General features: G+C 52.8%; 1 protein-coding gene across 2 annotated transcripts in view; it reads right to left on the reverse strand.

Moving 5' to 3' along the window:
* EEF2K (eukaryotic elongation factor 2 kinase) overlaps positions 1–21,299 on the reverse strand; it is a 56,808-nt gene extending 35,509 nt beyond the window's left edge. For both annotated transcript variants that reach the window (XM_070413696.1, XM_070413695.1), the window contains exons 1-2: positions 20,948–21,299; positions 7,859–8,180 (exon numbers count right to left, since the gene is read on the reverse strand). In XM_070413696.1, coding sequence (XP_070269797.1) covers positions 7,859–8,104 — 246 coding nt within the window. In that variant the 5' untranslated portion in view covers positions 8,105–8,180; positions 20,948–21,299. The remainder of the gene's footprint in view (positions 1–7,858; positions 8,181–20,947) is intronic.
* Between the last annotated feature and the right edge of the window lie 595 nt (positions 21,300–21,894).

Below are 21,894 nucleotides of genomic sequence, written 5' to 3' on the forward strand. Positions count from 1 at the left end.
CTGCTGGAGGCCTTCTCCTCCAAACAGCAACTGTTACATTCGCCAACTGGGCGTTACAAAGCGTGTTTTTCCATCCTCACTTCCGTGACAAAGAGCTGTGGCCCCACCCCTCCTAGCCAACAGGAAACCATGCCCAAGGACAAATCAAAGAAGTGGGAAGAAGTGAGGACACAGTCACACTCTGGGATGAGAAGAGGCCAACAGTGCTGACCGCTGCCCCACCCTGGCCACACGCATTTAGAGGTTTCGTGCAATTTCCAGGAAGCCCAGCACTGAATGCAGCAGTAGAAGACTAAGTCTCCCACCAGAGGAAATGCTCAGGAAACAGTGGTGCGTCCATACGATGGCCTCCATGGAGCCATGAGAAACAACGAGCTGGATCCCTGTGCACAGATGTGTGAGGACGCACCAGCTCGGGTGCCGGGCGAGCGCTGGCAACAGAGCCTGCAGAGCACAGTCCGCTGTGAAATACCAAGTCCCTAGTTAGGGACTGGGCTTGTATTCATACTGAAATACAGAAAAGTCTGAAATATACACTGAGACCTTCATAGCAATTATATCTGCACATTCACTGTTTTCTGCAAAGAACACCAATTACTTCTACAATCAATAAAATGAGTAATTGAAAAAGAAACAAAGCTGAAAACCCTCAGGAAATCTTTGTCAAAAATAGTAGTGGCAGCTGATCCCTCCCCAACCAGGGGGATTCAGAGCCCTGGCTAAAGAGGGCAGGACGGGCAGGCAGGAGAGAACAGCAGAGCAACAGCAATAGGACGGATGGTGCCCTTCCCCCTGGGAGCCCCCAACAGGACCCCGGCAACCTTGTTAAGGGCAGACAGGCAGGTAGGAGAGTTCTCAGCTCAGTGATGGGGTGCCCGAGGCTTAGAGAGCAAGGAGGAGACTTGCCTGCAGACGTGCAGGCCCAGAACTCAATCCCAAGCTTGTCGCCTGGCCAGCATGGCTCAGGGGTTGAGCGTCAACCTATGAACCAGGAGGTCATGGTTCCTGGTCAGGGCACATGCCTGGGTCGTAGGCTGGATCCCCAGTGAGGGGCGTGCAGGAGGCGGCTGATCAATGATTCTCTGTCATCATTGGTATTTCTCTCTCCCTCTCCCTTCCTCTCTGAAATATTTATATATATATAATGTTTTTTAAAACACCCAACTTGTCAAGCCCCAGTTGCCTGCTCTTTCACAAAAAGAACAAGGGCCAAATATAGAGTATTCCACTCCTAAGCATCTACCCAAGGGAAATAAAAACATGTCCACGCAAGATTGCGTAGCACCGTTCATAATAGCCAAAAGGGAGAAACAACCCACAAGTGCATCAGCTGACGGATGAATCAACAAAATGTGGTCTATTCCTACAACGGAGTAACACTGGGCAATAAAAGGAAAGGCAGTACCGGCAGAGGCCACACCTGGGTGAGCTGGGAAACATTATGCCAAGTGGAAGCAGCCAGGCCCGGAAGGCCACAGGCTGTATAATCCTCTTTGTATGAAATGTCCGGAAAAGGCAAATCCACAAGGACTGGAAGTAAATTAGTGGTTGCCAGGGGCTGGGTGGGATGGGGACGCTGGGGGTGATGGGTAAAAGGTATGGGCTTCTTCTTAAGGTAATGAAAATGGCTAACATTGATTGTAGTGATGAATGCATGATTTTATGAATATACCAAAAGCCATTGAATCGTATGTTGTAAATGGGTAAGTTGTGTGGCATGTGAATTATACTTCACTGAAAATGCTAAACAACTTTTACAAAATAAACTAAAAGCAGGGGGACCCTTGTGCCGCAGCACCTCCACGGAGGACATGGGCATTTATAGCACAAGCACAGACTTTGGAAACATGGTCCCCACAGCCTGACTCGAACCTCCCCCACCTCCTGCTTTCCAGAGGCCAGGTCACCAGGTGGCCCCTGCCCAATGCCAGCATCGCTCTTTCCTTCATCTGCCCAGCAGGTCCTTATCTTGCTGGAGGGCCAAATTTTTTTGGACCCAGGATGCCTAAGCTTGCCTCTCTGTGTCTGCATTCTCAGAGCAGCAGGTAGAGCTCAGAACTGGTCACCCGCCGCCTCTGGATGTGCACAGAGCTTCCTGTGGTCGCTGGGCAGGGGCAGAGGCCCAGTGCTGCCGGGGCGTGGCCTCCCAGGGCTCAGGTGGGCAGGGCTGCCTCTCTTCCCAGTGAGTCATCAGACACTGCCTCCTCCGTGTCATTCCCAGTGATGGCTGTCCCTTGAACAAGCTGTGAGAGCCACACTGGGTGCGTTGAAAAAAATCAGTATCATCACCAAAGTCTGCCAACAAGGGTGCAGGAAGCAGGGATGCCCATACATCCTGGGGGCACGGATACTGGTAATGACCTCTTTGCAGGGCAACCAGCAATGCCCAGCCAACTTCTACACCTACAAATGTTTTGCTCCAGCCATTCCCCCTCTGGAGGAGGGGTGGGGTACCTGGCTGCACACCCCTGTGGGCAGGAGAACATACAGGGATACTGTGGAAGCACTGGTTTTGGCAGCAGGAGACTGGAAATGACCTGCATATCCATCCACAAGGGACTGGCTACTATATTATGCTGCTTCCAAGCAATGGCATGATATTCAGCCATTAAAAAACAATAGTTGTGGCTCAGTTGGTTGGAGCATCATCCCATGCACCAAAAAGCTGCAGGTTCGATTCCCAGTCAGGGCACATGCCCAGGTCGTGGGCTTGATCCCCAGTAAGGGGCATGCAGGAGGCAGCTGATGAATGATTCTCTCTCTTCATTGATGTTTCTCTCTCTCTCCCTCTCCCTTCCTCTCTGAAATCAATAAAAATGTATTTAAAAAACAACAACAAAATATGCAAGACAACACGCCGCAGTCATCCAGAGCAGCCATTGATGAAGACCGCAGAGGCTTGGCTTTACTGTCTGTCAAATGCTAACCGTCAAGGTCTGCTGTGCAGGTTACATAAATGGACATGAGCCGCATGCAGCGAGCGCCCAGCCTGCCCACAGCGCCTGCTAGGAAAGCCCTGAGCCCTGGCTGCATCAGCCCACCGTGCAAGGATCGAGGGGCCAGAGGCGGGAGGCTTCTCAATGTATATAGTTCCTCCCGTGTGAATTCTTTTCACCTTGTTCACATGATATTTACATGCTATAAAATATGTGCATTTTAAACTTTGCTCACATACATGTAGAAGCACATGTATTACAGCACTGAAACAACATGTGTCCCTCAAGAGGGCTCACCGAACCCACACACCTCGTGTGACAGAACACAGTGTGATCCACCTTAAACACGGGAGAGTGTGCTGATGTGGAGCGATCCCCAGTGTCCCAGGCCAGGAAAGCAATTTTAAAAAATAAAATGTCCTCCTCTATTAAGAAATGTAAAACATAGATTTGCTTATTCTGGAAAACAGAGAAATGAGAGAGAAGGAGAAAGGAGCGACTTGCTCATTACCAAACTCTGTCCTTGTGGGCACGTGTGGGTGGGCGTGCACCGGCGCGGAGCGGACAGAGGGCCTGGCCTGGGCAGGGCAGAACCCGCCATCCAATCCACGCCCAGCACCTGCCTGGCGGAGCTGCTGGAGGAATGCCAGGTGGCCATTTTGCTTAAACCAGCCAGATTGCCATGTCAACAGTAAATAAAAAACAGGTTAGGTGTGTCGAGTGCCAGGGAGAGTGAGCTGCTGTCTCCCTCCAAAGTCACCACCGGCCAAGGAACCCCACTGAGCCCACTTCAGACGGCCTAGGGCCTCGGTCGTGGGCACCCGAGAGCTCCACCTTGCCGCCAGGCTGACCCACCCACAGAGAATGACAGGCGACAGGCTCACAGCGAGCTCAGAGGTGCCCCGCCCCAGGAAGCACAGGAGGTGGCCAGGGCACCTGTCTTCAGCTCAGGTCCCAGGGAGCTTCCCTACCATTCTACAGACACACAGACAGCCGGTGACAGAGGCTTCAGGGAGAGACACCAAAGGCAAAGCCAGGCTTGGGGAGGGATTGGAACTTGGCCTTCTTGATTTGATTTTTGCTTTATTGTTCTTCTAAAAACATTTTTTCTGCATGTAAGTAACATACATGTAGTTTTAAAAGCTCCAAATGTTTAAAATAATGTCTAATGTATAATATATAATATGTAATAATATAGATCATCAGAGTCCCCCTGAACTGCACCCTCCCGGTCAGAGAGAATTACTGTTCATTGTTGCATGCAAAATTCTGTCCGTTTTTGTCATGCAAATACAAATATATGTGTATATATATGCTTACATAAAAGTGGGATTGTAGCCAAAACCGGTTTGGCTCGGTGGACAGAGCGTCGGCCTGCGGACTGAAAGGTCCCAGGTTCGAGTCCGGTCAAGGGCATGTACCTGGTTACGGGCACATCCCCAGTAGGAGGTGTGCAGGAGGCAGCTGATCGATGTTTCTCTCTCATCGATGTTTCTAACTCTCTATCTCTCTCCCTTCCTCTCTGTAAAAAATCAATAAAATATACATTTAAAAAAAGTGGGATTGTATTATATTTCAACTTGCTTTTTTACTTATCAGCATATACAAAAAAACAGCAGCCCTAGCTGGTTTTGCTCAGTGGATAGAGCATTGGCCTGCGGACTAAAGGGTCCTGGGTTCGATTACAATCAAGGGCATATGCCTGGGTTGTGGGCTCAATCCCCAGTAGGGGGCGTGCAGGAGGCAGCCCATCAATGATCCTCTCTCATTATTGATGTTTCAATCTCTCTCCCTCTCCCTTCCTCTCTGAAATAAATAAAAATATATTAAAAAAATAAAATAAAAACAAAACTGCATATGAAAATCAAAACAGATGGTACGTAAGGACCAGCACTGTGCCAAAGGCTTTCCACAGACCCGCCCCCAGATTTACATATCTTCGCCTGGTTTCCAAGTCAAACCACAGGGAAGGTCACCTCTGCTCACAAGTAAATGCAGCACTCGGTGGAGCCTGGGTCTGTAACAGGTTCCTCTGGACGGACAAATGAGCGGTTCCCATGTTTTCCTTCATCCCCAGCAGTGCAAAGCACACTGCGAGTGTGTAAATCTGAGCGCTGGTACAAACACTTCTGTCCTGGTTCTTGGTGGAGGCGGGACCCCATGCGGGATTTGCAAACATAGACGGAGAATACTTGGGGTTGTCATAATGAGTCGGGTATGTGGCCCTTGTGGGCAGGGGCCAGGCGTGCTGACTCGCCTGCAGTATAAGGGACATTCCTACCCACTAAGAACTGTCCCTCCCAAATGTCAGCAGCACCCTGGATGGGGCCCTTTGGCTGAGGATGGATCTTGGAGAAGGGATTGCCATCTGAGCTAGAAATGTTTTACTGTAATAACTTCCGTCAGTCAGATGGCCCACAGGGGCTTTATGTAAATACTGTCTTCCCTGTGCTCTTTAGAGAGACAGCACCCACAGGGCAGTGAGCTCAGCATTCAACCATCGCCTCACTGATTCCAAATGAAGCACCTACTGTGTGCACAGCATGGCTCTAGGCACTGGGGTGAGTGGTGGAAGGTCACACGGGCCCTGCCCTCACGAAGCTCACGCTCTAAAGCAGTGGTTCTCAATCTTCTGGTCCTTTAAATACAGTTCCTCATGTTGTGACCCAACCATAAAATTATTTTCGTTGCTACTTCATAACTGTAATGTTGCTACTGTTATGAATCGTAATGTAAATATCTGATATGCAGGATGGTCTTAGGCGACCCCTGTGAAAGGTTGTTCAACCGCCAAAGGGGTCGCGACCCACAGGTTGAGAACCGCTGCTCTAAAGCCATGCCTACAGAAAAAACCCTTCCTGGATCACTCGGCCTGCGTTCCCTTTAAAAGCCTCGCCATACTGAGCTGTTGTGATCAGAGACTGTGTCCATCCGTGTTTAAGACCCTTGAGCTTGGGGACCCACTCAGTGTGTGCTAGAGGCCCCCCAGACCCGTTTCCTGAGAACAGGCAGCTGGATGGAGCCCCTCCTGAGTCCTCCCCCGCTCCCCCCCCCTCCCAGAGACCAGCAGGATCCTCCTGCCCTGGAAATAGCCCCTCTTCTGTGACCCCCCAGCCCCATCCCATGCCCTGGCCAGCACTGACCACATCAGAGATGGAGGATGCCTGACCCAAGCTAGGCCGACCAGGTTCCCCTCCTCCCACCCGCGGAATTGGGGTGCAGAGGTCAAATCTGCTTTTGCATGTGGCTCCATCTGTAAGGAGGGGACTGTGGCTGGGAGGCCCATTTTCTCACTGTGCAGACCGAGGGGCAGAGAAGAATAAAGAACAGGCAGAGAGGGCCTGGCCGGGCAGCTCCGTCAATTAGAGCATCGACCTGATACCCTGATACGCCGGTCAGGGCACATATGAAAATCGACCAATGAATACATAAGTGGAAAAACAAGTCCCTTCCCTCCCCTCCCCTCCCCTCCCTCCCCTCCCCTCCCCTCCCTCCCCTCCCCTCCCTTTCTCTCTCCAAATATCCATTAAAAAAAACACAACAAAACAGAATAGGCAGAGATTGAGAGACGAGATAGAGACGGTCCTACTGCCTCTGGTTCCTGGATCTGGTCAACGCCTACCCCTGGGCCCCAAGAAGCTCTCCTGAGCTGTCGCAGTGAATTCCCCTTCGCTGGAGCCTGCGTGAGCTGGTTTCTGGTCCAGGAGCCCCTCCGCCCACCCTCTGGGGCAGGAGCTTCCTGACCTAAAATGGACAGCAGGAGGCTAGACAGCCCTCCGGCCTCCCTTGGGACCTCCGTAACACAGGGGGGGGGGGGGGGGTCAAGCCACAGCCCCACCCCGCAGTGGCCGCCACCTCAGTGGGAACCCCCGGGGCTATTTCCGGAGCTGCCTGCCCCAAGGAACTCAAACTAGACTCCTGGCCCTGAGAGGAAAAAATATTCAACTGTCCAAGAAAATTACTGATTTTCCAAAAACAGATTAATTCTGAGGTTACAAACGTGATTTTAATTTCAAAGCCCTAATGGTAATAAGCACTTTGCCTACCAGACACTACACCTGTTTGTGAGGATTAAGTTAAATAAGGACAAAGGTACTGCTTTAAACTATTTTCACCACCAGTTGCACAAAAGCCCAGCAATGTTTCTCTCTCTCTCTCCTCTGCATAAGCTTTGCCATGATATGAACACAAACGCCTAACAAAACAAGTGCCCTTTCCCTCAAGACAGAAGGAGGATGCCCAACCCAAGCATGGACTTTCTTTAAAAAAAAAATGTTTTTATTGATTTTCAGAGAGAGAGAAAGGGAGGGGGATAGAGAGATAGAAACGTCATCAATCAGCTGCCTCCTGCACAGGGGATGGAGCCCGAAACCCGGGCATGTGCCCTGATCAGGAATCGAACCGGTGGCTGAACCAGTGGCCGTAGTTCCCGGGTCGATGCTCAACCACTGAGCTACACAGGCCGAGCCAAGCACTGGCTTTTATTACTGCAACCAACATCAAGGACTACATTTTACATCATGTCCCCGGGCCACATGCACACACAGGAGTGAAATAAAAATAGTTAACTGGTCTGTGGTGAGAAGCTAAGTTGATCACCACATTTACGTGTGAACGTGTGCATACATATGTTCCGAAAAATAATATCTTTACAATTTGTAATGCCTCCCAATATTCCCTCGTCTTCCCTTCTCTTCCATTTCTTAAAAAAGGTGATCAAGGTTTTCCCAACCCTGGAGCGGGTCCCGAGCTGCTCTTTAGAAACACTGCTCTAAGCCGACCATCAGCTTAACAAGCACAGACTCAGACCCAGAATGTACACGCTGGCCGTCTGGAAACACAGGAGAGACCCGACTGCCCGTCCCTGGGGGGGCGGGGGTGTGTGACCTGGGCTGGGGTAGGTGGGGCCGCAGTCCACTCACCTTGATATTGAAGGAGCTCCCCGGGGAGGCGCCGAAGCCGTGCTGCTCGCTTTTCCTTAGGTCGCTGCAGTAGTCACCAACCTGGCAGCTGCCATGCTGGTGTGCCCGGGGGTCATCGGTGATGGGGCAGATGAAGTACTCTTCGTCGTCGTCGCTGTCTGTGTCAGAGTCCCCGTCATGGCCAGCCCTGGAGGTCTGGCTGCCGCCAACGCCTTCCAGGCGGAAGATGAGGTCTTCGTCGGCCATGCTCCCAGGGTGCCCGTGGTACCCAAGGGGGGGGTGGCACAGCCAGAGTTCCTGGGCAGCTGCTGCGGAGAAGGCCCTGCAAAGGGAAGCACGGATGTGGGTGCTGGGGCCGGGTGGAGGCTGGCTCACTGGCACCTCATCTACACGCCGCTGGTGACAAGAGCTGCAACCTCAGACTGAAGACCACTGCGGTCCTCTGGGAGGCACCTGGCGGGCGGCAGGTAGGAACATTTCAAATGTACAAACTCGGCGACCAGCAATCCTACTTCCAAGAACTCAGCGCTTAAAACAAGGCAGGGGAACGAAACGCTGCCTTAAACAACCAGAGTGATCTTTTCAGGACATTCAGATGAAGGGTTCCCCTGCCCAACTCCCTCAGCTCCTCTCCACATTCTTGGTACAATCTCAGTGCCTTCGAAGGGCCCAGGCCCGAGTGTCCTGGCCTCTGCCTGGTCTCCTCCAGCTGTGGTGGCCCCCACACCACTGCTCTCTCCCACCCGAGAGCACGGGGAACCTATTCCCACCTCAGGGCCTTGTCCTTGCTGTTCCTCATGCCAGGAACAACCCTCCTAATCCTCCAACACAGTTCCTCCTCGTCATCTGGATCCCAGCTCAAAAGCCACATTTCTAGGAATATTCTCCGACTCAATTCAAAGAACCCCTCAAATTCCTCAAAAAATTACAAACAGAACAACCTCACGACCCAGCAATCCCAAAATAGTAATTTGTAAAGATATCTGCATGTTTATGTCCGTTGCCGCGTTATGTACAATAGCCAAGATATGGAAGCAACCCATGCCCATCTGTAGAAAACTGGATAAAAAAGTGGTGCTACATATATACAATGGAATCCTGCTCAGCCATGAAAAAAGAATGAAATATTACCACTTGTGACAACATGGATGGATCTAGAGGGCATTGTGCTGAGTGAAATAAGTCAGACAGAGAAAAGACCAATACCACATGATCTCACTTACATGTAGAATCTAAAGAACAAAAGAAACAAACAAAATAGAAACAGACTCACGGATACAGAGACTATTTGAGGAGCGCCAGATGGAGGGGCTGTTAGGGGATGGGTGAACAAGGTGAAGGGATTAAGAAGTACATCGCTGGTAGTTACAAAACAGTCACAGGGCTAGGGAAGATAGTCAATCATATTGTAATAACTGAGTACGGTACCAGGTGGGTACGAGGCTTCTCAGGGGGATCCCTTTGTAAGTTATATAAAGGTCTAACCACTATGCTGTACTCCTGAAACTAATATAAAATTGAACAGCCACTGTATTTGAAAAATAAAAAATTATTGTAAACAAAAAACCCCTCTCAAACGCATAACTAGTCACTCCCCTAGCACATAGTCTGTTTTACTTTCTTCATAGATTTTCCCAGACTGAAATAATCTCATTCACTCACTTATTGTCTACTAGAGGCCCGGTGCACAAAATTCGTGCGGGGGGGGGGGGGGGGGAGTGTCCCTCAGCCCAGCCTGCACCCTCTCAAATCTGGGACCCCTCGGGGGATGTCCAACTGCCGGTCAGACATCCCTCTCACAATCCGGGACCACTGGCTCCTAACCGCTCTCCTGCCTGATTGCCCCTAACCACTTCTGCCTGCCAGCCCGATTGCCCACAAATGCCCTCCCCTGCCGTGACCCGCCTCCTCCGCTGGGATCCGCCTCCTCCGCACAAGGCGGTAGAGACGCTGGGACCAGCCTCCTCTGCACTTCGCAGAGCCGCGGGACCCCCAGGCCTCATCCCAACAAGTGGCCACCGGGCCCCGCCTCCTCTGTGCGTGCAGCCATCTTGTGACGGCCACCTTGTGATGATGTGAGGGTAGGACGCCACCTAAGCTATTATTAGTATAGACTAGAGGCCCAGTGTACAAAATTTGTGCACTCTGGTGGGGATCCCTCCGCTCAGCCTGAGCCCTCTCACAGACCGGGACCCCTCAGGGGAAGGCCAACGCTGTGGAGGCGGGAGAGGCTTCTGCCACTGCTGCCGCGCTCACCAGCTGTGAGCCCGGATTCTGGCTGAGCGGCGCTCCCCCTGTGGGAGCACAGTGACCACCAGGGGGCAGCTCCTGCATTGAGCATCTGCCCCCTGGTGGTCAGTGCGCATCATGGTGACCAGTCATTCCACCCTTCTGTTGATTTGCATATTAGCCTTTTATTATATAGGATGTCCCAGTGCTTCAAAGAGTGCCCGGCAGAGTGGGCACTCAATTCATGTCCCCGGAATGAGTGAGAGGCCCTCAGAGGTTCTTGGTAACAGCCCAGTGCTCATCCATGGAGGCCTGCCCAAACCGGGAAGGCTTTGGGATTTTCACAGTGCGAGCTCTAGATACACACAGATATGCAAAGATAGTCAGTAAAGAGTTCATCAAGGCTGATGAACAAAAATCAGTATTATTTCTATATACTACCAATGAACAATCAGAAATGAAATTAAGAAAATAATTGCACTTACCAAAACAAGTACATGACTAGTACAACGAAAACAAAGCATGTCCAAAGAAATTAAAGATCTAAATAAATGGAAAGACATCTGTGTTCAGAAGATTTAATATTGTTAAGAGGACAGTACTCGCCAAATTGATCTATAGGTTCAACCCAATCACTATCAAAATCTGAGCTGGCTGCTTAAATAAACTGACAAACAAGTGCTAAAGGTCACATGGAAATTCAAGGGACTCAGAAGAGCCAATACAATCCTGAAAAAAGCAAAACAAAGTTGGAGGAGTCATACTTCCTGAATTCAAAACCAAGCTACAGTGATTGAGACAACTGGGACTGGTATAAGGATAGAGATCTAGATCAATGGAATGAAACTGAGACTCCAGAAATGAAACTTCACATTTATGGCCAACTGACTTTTGACAAGGTTACCAAGCCTATTCAATAGGGAAAGAATAATCTTTTCAACAACTGGAGCAGGGACGAATGGATCCACACTGAAAAAGAATGAAGTTGAACTCCTTCCTTACAGTATACACTAAAATTAACTCAAATGGATCAAGGACTTTAATATAAGATCTAAAACTTTATCAGAAGAAAATATAGGAGAACATCTTTGTAACCTTGGGTTAGACAAAGACTTCTTAGAAATAACACCAAAAATACAAGTTACAAAAGAATAGCTGAGCCCAGCGGGCATGGCTCAATGGTTAGGCGTCAACCTATGAAACAAGAGGTCACAGTTCGATCCCAGTCAGGGCACATGCCCAGTTTGGGGGCTCGGTCCCCAGTCGAGGTGCGTGCAGGAGGCAGCCGATGGATGATGTTTCTCTCATCGATGTTTCTATCTCTCTCTCTAAAAATGAATAAAACCATATTTTAAAAAATAAAAAAGGAAAAGGATGTTTGTAGATGCAGCAAAACTTTCCACAAGGACGCAGGAAAACTCGCCAGCCCTGTGATGGACTGTGGGGCTGGCGGGAGCTTTTTAGGGTTAGGATAAAACAGCACATTTCTATACTGTTTTAACTTTTTTACAAAACTGGGTCGCCTTCAATATAAAATAATAAATAGGTGAAATGTTTTTTAAAATGTTAGATCAAGGCAACGATTCCAATTATTCTTAACAGCTCTCTCTGTGGACAGGAGGGTTCCAGATCCAAGGTGGGCACTTGCTTGAGGGTCACCCCAGCAGCAAATGCACTTACATCCCAAGCCAGCGCACACCCATCAACCTGACCTGAAACCTCAGGACACGGCTCAGCTTACCTCGTGCAGCGCACTCTGCCTCTGTCAGTCGCTCGTTTTGTTGTTGTTGCTGTTGTTCTTTCTTTTTCCTCAATGCATCACCCCTACTGACTTCTCCACTCAGCCTGACAGTCGCTGCTCTGGGTGTTCACTGCCGACTGTGCATCTTACCCTCAGGGCAAGGTAAGGTCACTCACTGGCTGGATCCAATGCCTGAGCCACTGATCCTGTCAGCAAAACCTCCCTGGGCCGGGCCTGTGCCCTGCTCTCTCCCAGCCCCAGTGCCTACTCTGCCCTGGTCAGCCCATGGCCGGGATCTCTGCAGACAACATGGCGGGGAGCCTGGAGCTGTGAGTAGGCCCAGCCGGGTCACTGGCGTCTGGGCCGGGATGATGCCAGGGAGGAGCCACGGCTTCGGCCTGCAGCCCTCAGGCAGTGCTAACCAGTGTTCAGAGCAGTGGTTAAGGGCTGGACTGCTGGCCACCTTGACCAGATGAATTCACCTCCCCAGCTCCCCCATGGTGAAGGAGGCTGCGTAGGTAAGTGTCCTGAGGGAGGTTCCACGGCAGCCAGTTCGCAGGAATTATTCCCAGAACCCGGTCCGTGGCCACTCGGCCTGGAGAACAGAAGCAGCTGTGGACGAGCAGCTGTGCGCCGGGCACGGTGCCCTGTACTCGGCAGGCGCCTGGTATGAATCCCAGAGCTGAGTGAGCAGGTCTGTGCTATGGCTTTTCAGTTGTCATCAATTTGCTCTTAATGCAGCTGTAGCAGCCGCCTGCTAACTGTCCCCCAGCAACTGTTCGCTCTTTCTTAGTAACAGAATCATTGGTTTTTGCCTAAGCACATGGCCACTTAGACTAAGTTCTACATTTCCCAGATTCCTTTGTCGTTAAGTGTGACCATGTGACCAAGTTCTGGCCAAGAGGATATAAGTAGGACTGTTTTCAACTATAGGGAAGGATTTTTATTTATTTGTTTATTATGTCTTGTGTGTTCGTTTTCTTACATTAGAGAGGCTTGAGCATTTTTAAAAAATATATTTTTATTGATTTCAGAGAGGAAGGGAGAGGGAGAGAGAGATAGAAACATCAATGATGAGAGAGAATCATTGACCGGCTGCCTCCTGCACGCCCCCCACTGAGGACCAAGCCTACAATCTGGGCATGTGCCCTGACAGGGAATCGAACCATGACCTCAGGTCATAGGTCAGTGCTCAACCCCTGAGCCACGCCAGCTGGGCTATAGGGAAGGGTTTTTAAAGAGAGGGAGAAAGCGTGCCCTCCTGTCCTCCCTCCTTCCTGCTGGCTGGACTGCAAGTGTGGTGGCTGGAGCTCAAGCAGCTATGTTTAACCATGAGGAAGCCATGCGCTGAGGATAACAGAGCCATGAGAAAGAGGGGGCCTAGGCAGCATAATCTTATATCTTTTCATAATCTTATATCTTTTTAAAAAATATATTTTTATTGATTTCAGAAAGGAAGAGAGAGGGAGAGAGAGATAGAAGCACCAATGATGAGAGAGAATCATCGATTGACTGCCTCCTGCATGCCCCACACTGGGGATTGAGCCCGCAACCCGGGCATGTGCCTCCTGGTGGCTAGGTTGATGCTCAACCACTGAGCCACGGCGGCCGGGCTTAATCTTATATCTTGAGGCAGCATAGTAGCCCAGGACTGACCATCTTCAGACTTTGCTATCTAAGTTTATATAGTCTACTATAACTTTTTTCCTTACTACTTGCTAATTCTACATGTTCCAGTAGCCCCTCTCTCCCATACTATAAAAAGTCACATCACATCTCTTATGACAAGCTGATGACTGGGTAGGTCGGCCTGGGAAAACTGTGGCCTCAACCCAGAATCCTAATGTGACAGCTGCTCTCACATCTGCCCATGACGCCTGGGCACTGCAGGGTGTTGGATCCTCCCAGACAGGCAAGGAGCCCTCAGTGGCCCTAGCTCACCCCACACTGCCTGCACCAATACTAACCAGGGCATCCAGCTTCCTAGCAACCTCCATCTAACGGGGCTTCCCTGTTCCTGCGAGTAAGAGACTGAGACCAGGAGCCGAACCCAGCTCCCAAGACAGCAGGACTCTCTGGAAGGTTCCCTCTGCCCTCACTCAGGCACCACATCTCCCCCTCCCAGTCCCCACACACCGGGGAGCTGCAGCTGAGCTGGGTTCTGCGCCAGGCAGCCCGAGCCCACGCCCTGGCGCTGCCACTAGGTCTGGTTGGATGTCTGGTTAGCAGCCAACCCCGCTTCTTCAGGGTTCCGCGGGGAACAGGCTATTTTAGGCTCTGGCCATGGAATCGCTGTGTTCACTGGGTCTCGCTACGAAGGGCTCCCCTGGCAGCCGCTGGGGCAGGGACTATGCTTGCAATGCCCCGGTCAAGGCTGCTAGTCCTCCTCGGGGCTCCTCACACCCCCAGGAGCTGCCTTCCTGCTGTAGAAAGGAGCTGAACTCTCCCGCCCCCCACCTGGGAGCCAGCGCCTGAGCCAATATGGCCGCACTGAGCCGGCCCGTCACACACTGGTCCTTGCGGCAGCCACAGAGGCCACCTGGTGTCATGCACCTGCTTCTGTTTGGGGATCTGCCTACTGTCTGCTCTCGGGCCATGTACCTGGTGTTGGGGACCCACCACCTAGTCCCCGGGTGCCACGTGGCCCAGGTCTAAGCAGAATAGAGTTTGGCACCAGCCACGGCTCAGAGGTGGGCATGTGACTCAAGCCAAACCAACCTGACCCAATCACAGCTAAGCCGGGAGCTTTGGCCTGAGTGGCTGAACGACAGGACACGCATCTGAGACAGGGACTGAGGCCACCAGAGAACAAAGCTGACGTCTGGTGGAGAGCAGAGCAAGAGAGAAACACAGTGCAGCGTACAGACGATAGAGAACTGTGCACTGGAAATCTGTATAATTTTGTTAACCAGTGTCACCACCAAAAACTCAATGAAAAGTAAAAAAGAACAAGAGACAGAGAAAAATGAACAGTGATGACATCACCTGAGACCCTAAATCCAAAGGTGGCTGAAGCCAAACTACCACCCGGACTTCTGCATACAACACCAGAACCCTGGCCTGGCCCTGGCAGGTTTGGCTCACTGGATAGAGCATCGGCCTGTGGACTGAAGGGTCCCGGGTTCGATTCTGGTCAAGGGCATGTACCTTGGTTGCGGGCACATCCTCAGTAGGGGGTGTGCAGGAGGCAGCTGATCGATGTTTCTCTCTCATTGATGTTTCTAACTCTCTCTCTCCCTTCCTCTCTGTAAAAATTCAATATATATATATATATATATTATTAAAAAAAAAAAACCCTGGCCTGTGGCGGCGGGAACAACTTGGCGGGCCGCACAGAGGGTTTGTCCAAACCCGCCAGGATGCAGGGCCACTGTATATTATTTCTGTACACTTCAGAGATAACACTTTTATTAAAGCACCTGGTTAAAAACAGCACTGCTGGAGTCGTGCTGGGCTCCCTCGAACAACCTTTGCACCGGTCCCGGTCCCGGGCAGCCTGCCTCCCACCCGCAGAGACAGCACCTCCAGTGGTTCTGGATGCCACTCGTGGGAGCCAGCGCCCCGTCTCTAATAACATGCGTGTTCTGCTATGTCTTCACTTATCTTGTTTGGTCCTTATCTGTTAAATGTCAGGTGTAATAAATGAGCCTTCGCTTCCCTTCCCTTCCCACGGCACCCCCAGACGGCCGGTCTTCTCCTGGCCCCCTAGACACCAGGCCAAGATCTCTCTTACTCCACGAACCAGAGGAGCTATGGGTTTCTTCTCAGTCTAGTGCGAGCTCCTCTCACCGCGAGAAGGAAGGAAGGATGTGGTTTTGTGCTGCAAATGAGTGACAAGGCTCATTTATTACACCTCCCTGCCCTTCACCCCCAAGGACCCTCTTCCTTGTGAGTGAGAATGGCTGTCTCACTCGCTGCCAAACCCTTTTGTTCCCTTCCAGATCCAACTCAAACTTTTACCTCTCCCAGAAAGCTCCTGGGAGGTTCTCTTGTCTGTACAACTAGGGCAGAACCAACCCGGAGTGGCTCTGAGAAACCGATGAGATCAAGCACATGGCGCCTACCAGAGAACTGGCGCTCAAAAGTACCAGCTGCTGTTGTGCCCTGCCAGCCCCATGCCCCTGCTCCCCAAGTCACTTCCCTCCTCCCGGCCCCTCCGTAATATTTCCATTATTCCCGGAACCAACAGTCTATGTGGCAGACAGACCAATGGCCCCATCCAAGTCCTCATCTTTGGAATCTGTGAATATTTCTCTTTCATGGCAAAGGCAACTTTGCAGATGTGATTAAATTAAAGGTCCTGAGATAGGAAGGTTGTCCTGGATCATCTGGTAAGCCCAGTGTAACCACAGGATCCTTACAAAAGGAGGCTGGTGTTAGAGAAAGAGGAGTGACAGTGGAGGCGGGTGTCACGGAGAAGATGCTATGTGTCTGATTCGGAAGCGGGCGGAAGGGCCACAGAAAAGGAATGCATGGCTCTGGAAGCTGGGAACGGTGAGGAAACACATTTCCTTAGAGCCTCCAGAAGGAACGCAGCCCTGCTGGCATGCTGACTTTTGAACTTCTAACCTCCTGAGCCACTGGAAGAAGAAATCTGTGTTGTTTTAAGCCACTAGTCTGGGGCTTGCTACAGTCGTGACAGGGAACAAGTACCGTCCAGAAGAGTCGCCCTGGACGTGGCAATGTGGCCAACAAGGGGACGCGGGGCCGTGTCTGGAGACGTTTCTGGTCGTCACGCTCTGGGTGGTAACTGACTGCTAACAGGGCGGGACCAGCGACGCTGCTGAGCTCCCTACAGGCACGGGCGGCCCCACAGCACACGGTTGTCTAGCCAACCGCCAACAGTGCCGAGGCTGAGGACCTGCCGAGACGATTCTGGTGGAATTCCAAGAAGCCTCCCACCCACTCTCCTCCTCTCCTAACAGCCAACCTCCACACGCACCAGAACGAGGGGACAGGAACTTACTCACTGACGAAGCAAGGAGCCAAGTCAGCCCGGCTCTGCTGACGCTCGTACAAACCGCTGCCAGACCCAGGGCTTTCTTCACACAGACTGTGCCGGTGCAAGACTACACCACGGTTTTAAAAACCAGAAAAACACACTTTAGAACACAAAGCACAAATTATTCTCGTTACAGCTTTAACAACATGCACAGGAGAGTCTGAATATTAATTTTTAACGACTCGCTGGGCGCCCTGATCATGTACCGGGACACCGTGTACGCCAGGAAACCAGGGACACAACTGGTCTCACTTCTCAGGGGGAACCCTGTTTACGCGGCCTCCCTCTCAGGGGCCAGCCCCCGTACGCCCCGAACAAAAGGGGCCATGTCTCATTCTCCTCTTTCTCCCGGTGCAGAGCACCAGGCACGCACACACTAGGTCCTGCGTAAATGCAGGCTGCATGAACTCACAAGTAACCGGAGAAACTGGGCAACTTCTGCTGATACAATAGGCACTGCAGGCTGGGAGTGGAGGGACTATGGGGCTATAACTACCAGGTGTCTGGGGGTTAATTAGCCTGGCAGTGTTAGGGGCAGAAATAGAACAACGGGGACGAGCTGTAGTTATAGGAAATATTAATCATGTTCCGTTAACTGTGAGTGTTTTGTTCTGATTAAAGAAAGCACATCCTGATCCGGCTGGGAGTTGTACACCCCGGGACCTGGGAGTTAACCTGAATGCAGTCCATTCTCATCAGGAACTGCCTATCATAGAAAGATTAACAACCTTGTTGCTGAAACAATGGAGTCCAGAAGGCACTGGCCCTTTGCAACGCCCTGTCACATTGCCTGTAATCTGTAACCATTTACCCACTTTTATTCTTTTTGCCTACTTCCCTTTGCCTGTAATAACTATTCTTATTCCTTTTGCCTACTTCCCCATGTAATCTTTGTCCTCCTACCCAATATAAGCTGCTGGCCTATGGGGGGCGGGGGGGCAGAACAGACTTTCATGGCTCACCTGTTGCCCTCTCCTGCTGCCGGCAGTGTTGGAATACATGCTCATACATGATTCAACCCTGTCTCTGCTTAACTGGCTCAAGTAGTGACAGGCAGCCCAGACCTACTGTCATCCAGTTTCAAAAGCTCCTGAGCAGGAAAGCCTGCACCATGGGGAGGCCCTCAAAAAGCACCCAAGACCAGGATCTGGCCTGACCAGGTTTTTGGGACAAACAGATTTGGGTTCAGGTCCTGACTCTGCTACTACTAGCTGAGTGGCGTTGGGCAAATTACTTACCCTCACTGAACCTCAGCTTCCTCATCTGCAATATTCACTCAATCAAAAACGTGGAGCGGAGTGAGCAAGGTAAAGAACGGAGAGAGGTGGCCAGGGGACAGAGAAGGCCACTGTGGCAGGCAGGAAGCTCTCCACCACGAAGCTGTGCTCCCCTGCCCAGCCAGGGACGACATTTCCCAGCACCTTTTGCATCTAGCTGGGACCATGTGACTGTATGGAGGCCAATGGGATATGGGCTGCTTCCAAGCCCACCCCAACAGCCCATTCCTCACCCCGCCCCCGCCTTGGTCGTGTCCCCTCCACTGCGATCCTGCCCTGAGACAGCCTGGAACGGATTCGCAGCATTTCAGTATCTCAAAGCGCCTGCTTCGTCACTCCTCTCAGCTCCCTGGAGGACAGGGGCTCCCCCACCCTGGGCTTCTCTCACGACGGGCCCTCTGTTTGACACACATCCCAGCCTGCCTCTCCACCCATCCCTGGCCAACTCCTCTGCGTATCCCTCTGGCTTCAGCTTAGATGTCATCTCCTCCAGGAAACCCCCCGGGTCCCTAGGTGACAGGCACTATTCGCTTCATCCTGCAGAGGAGGAAGTGCAGGAACAGAAAGGTTCCAGGGCCCCTTCTCTGCAGCAGACAGGCACCAACCACCAGGGGCAGCTGGAGGCAGAGGCTCTGTCACAGTCACTGGGGCCCAAGTACACAGGTGGGAAGTGGAGGAGTCGGGTTGGAAGCCAGTGCCGGCTGACCCGCGGCTTCCCCTCAGCCCTCACCTGCTAACCCAGGCCTAAAAGCACGGTCCTGGGACCACGAGCACCAGAGGCAGCCTCACTGGGAACCTGAGCAAATCCCCAGGCTCCGCTCCAACCCCACTCAGTTAAACTCCGGGAGGCCCAGCGCTCTGTTCACACACCCCGGCTGCTTTTCGTGTGCACTCCCTCCAGGTCCAGCACTGGCCCAGGGAAAGTTTCTGCAGTCAAACCACTTGTTTTTCAACTGCTCCCTGAGGAGTCCTTGCAAGGCCTAGAAAGTGTCCCAGCTGAAGAACGGAGCGCTGCCCACCCTCTGACTTTCTAGAGATTCGAAATGCTTCTCTGGTACGTTGGGGACCCGAGGACGGTCACCTTCCCCTTATCATCAGCATGTGTGTGACCCGCTCCTTCCTCTGTCTGAAGCTTTCTTGCTGTGCCCATCAGCCTTAGCTACCACAGTTTAATCCAGAAAGACTTTACGGCCCAAGTGGCTTTCATCCCATGGTGGTCACTATAACCATTTTCTTCTAGAAAATTCTCAGTGTCGAGGGTAACAGTCTGAAGCTTCTTGGCTTCAGCCCAGGCTCCTTCAGGCTGGTGGCTCAGGAGTCTAGGCCCTTGCTGGTAAATGGGGGCATAGGGCCAGGTTTTTAGGGTCCTGGAGCTTTAAACAGGGGAAACTTACATACATGCTTCACCTGTGCATGTAGGTTTCTCCCAGTAAAGCTCTTAGGGCCCTGGCCCGTGGCGCAGCGGGTTAGAGCATTGCCCTGTGCACTGGAAGGTCGCAGGTTGGGAGGGGAGCCAACTGATGGACGTTTCTCTCTCATAACCTTGTTTCTCTCTCTTTCTCTCCCCCTTCTTCCCTCTCTAAAATCAATTTAATTTTTTTTTTTTTAAAAAGCTCTTATGAATTTGAATAAGGCTTCCTGTCAGTTCTTAGGAATTGATCCTGAATTTAGATTTTGGGGCTTCCCCCCAACAATTACACATACATTGAGAAAGTTTCAACTGATCGGCAGGCCCTGACTTCCTGCCCCCACCCACTGCGAGGATAAGAACTTGGGACCCCAGAGGACCCACCCCTTTGAGAAGGGGCTGCGGGGAGGGGGGTTGGCAATCCCAACCATGTTACACTGAAGTCATCAAGTGTGACTGCATTTGTTGAATTTGCACACAAACAGGGGAATGAATGTCGGCTGCAGCGGAGGACACCCGCACTCCTCGGTGTCTGCGCCCTGCCTGCTCCTCTGCAGGCCTCCTTTCCAGCTCAGCTGCTCAGCTCCTGCTCCGGGAAGCCTCCCTCCACCAACCGCCCCGCCCCCCCACCGCAGGCATCATCAGCCTCCCCCTGCTTGCTCTGGGTTCGCTTTTACTGAGTCCGTCTTGCTCATGAGAGTCTAATCATTAGAGTCTGCCGTTAGACCCCTGGGCCTCGGCTCCTCCTCCTGAACATCAGAGGGCACGAAGCTACTCGACTTCCCGGCTGAGTGGCCCCGAGGCCCCCAGCGCCGGGCGAGGCCCCCAGCGCCGGGCGAGGCCCCCCGCGCAAGCTCGTCTGTCACACTCGGGGCGCAGACAGAACTGGGCCGGGACTTACCCGGAGGCCCGCCCGCCCCTCTCCTGCACGCCCCGCCCTTTGGCGCACGTCTCCACCGAGCTAACCACCGACTCCCACAGCCAACGACGCTGCAAGGCGCGTCTGCACTGTCCTCGGGGTTCCGGGAGTCCTGCTGATGGGGGGGGCGGGGGGCAGGGATGGGGCTCCGGGCCCTGCAGGCGACCGGACGGCATCGCTGTCCCCATCCTCTGCGGCCCTGGGCGGGGGTCCCAAGCAGCCTCTCCCGGCCCTTCTCGAGCCAAGCGTATTCCTAATAGACGCCGCCGTTATTAACCTGCGCGACGCCCCCAATTTTACAGATGCCAGCACGGAGCCCCAGAGTTTAACCAGAGGAGGAGCGCTCCCAACACTGGCCTTCTGCGCGGCCTCGGGTCCCACTTCCAAGCCCCAGGCCCAGGGTGCTCGGTGCTCGGGGTACCGGCCGCACCGGGGGTCGGGGGGGTGGGGGGTGGGGGAGTTGGTCCTGCAGCGCCCGCGCCCACAAGCCCGACCGACTGCAGCCGCTCCTACCTCCTTCGGGCGGACAGGAGCGGCGGCCGATGCTCACGGCCGCGAGGATCCAGAGGAGGTGGTAGAGGCTGGTAGCCCGGTGCTCCAGGGTGCAGGGCGGGCGGGCCCCCCGAGAGTGCCGGGGAGCGGCGAGCCGGGCGCGCGGGCCGGCGGGCCGGCGGGCCGGGGAGGCAGCGAGGGCCGCGAGGGCCGCTGGAACGATCGCGGGGCGCGGGGGCCGCCGGAACGATCCTGGGGCGCGAGGAGCGCGCGGGGCCGCTGGAAGATCCGAGGCGCTGGGCGCGTGCAGGGGCGCGAGCGCAGGCGACCGTCTGCTGAGCCGTGGCAGCCGCGGGGCTGGGTGTGCGGGCGTTGGTCTCCGAAGAGCCGGGCTGGGGCGGGGGCGGGGCTGTGTTCCAGCCGGTGCACCGCGTGGCTGTCACGTGATCCCCCCTCACTCCCGGCCCCGCCCAAGTGGCGGAGTGTTCCGGCTCCACTTGGTACCTAGGGGTGGGCCTAGCACCCACGGGTGGGGGAGGGGAAGGAATTCCAGAAAAGGCAGCCACCGCCTCGCCTTCGCATTTTCTTCTCTGCCTGCCTAGTTACTGCATTTGCATCCTTTCCAAAATCACTAGTAATCCCTTCTCATTGTATAAATTTCTATACATAATCTTGAAATATTTTTATGATAGAAAATTGCTTTTTCCCCCCTGATTTCTGCTTCGTGAAATTTAGGCACTTACGACCATTGCAGTTATTTGTGTCGTTATTTAATTGACTAGAGGCCCTGTGCCTGCAATTCATGCAGGGTAGGGTCCCTCCCTAGGCCTGGCAGGTGATCAGGGCGGATTGGGGCCTTCCTTCATTCTTCGCCCCCTGGTGGTCAGTGCACATCACAGCCAGCAAGCCATTGAACTCCTGCCTCCTGGTGGGACTCTGGAGGGGACAATTTGCATATTAGGCATATA

This window comes from Myotis yumanensis, unplaced genomic scaffold (genome assembly GCF_028538775.1).
Source record: "Myotis yumanensis isolate MYYU_CA2020_CCGP unplaced genomic scaffold, mMyoYum1.0.hap1 SCAF_4, whole genome shotgun sequence".
Lineage (NCBI taxonomy): Eukaryota > Metazoa > Chordata > Mammalia > Chiroptera > Vespertilionidae > Myotis > Myotis yumanensis.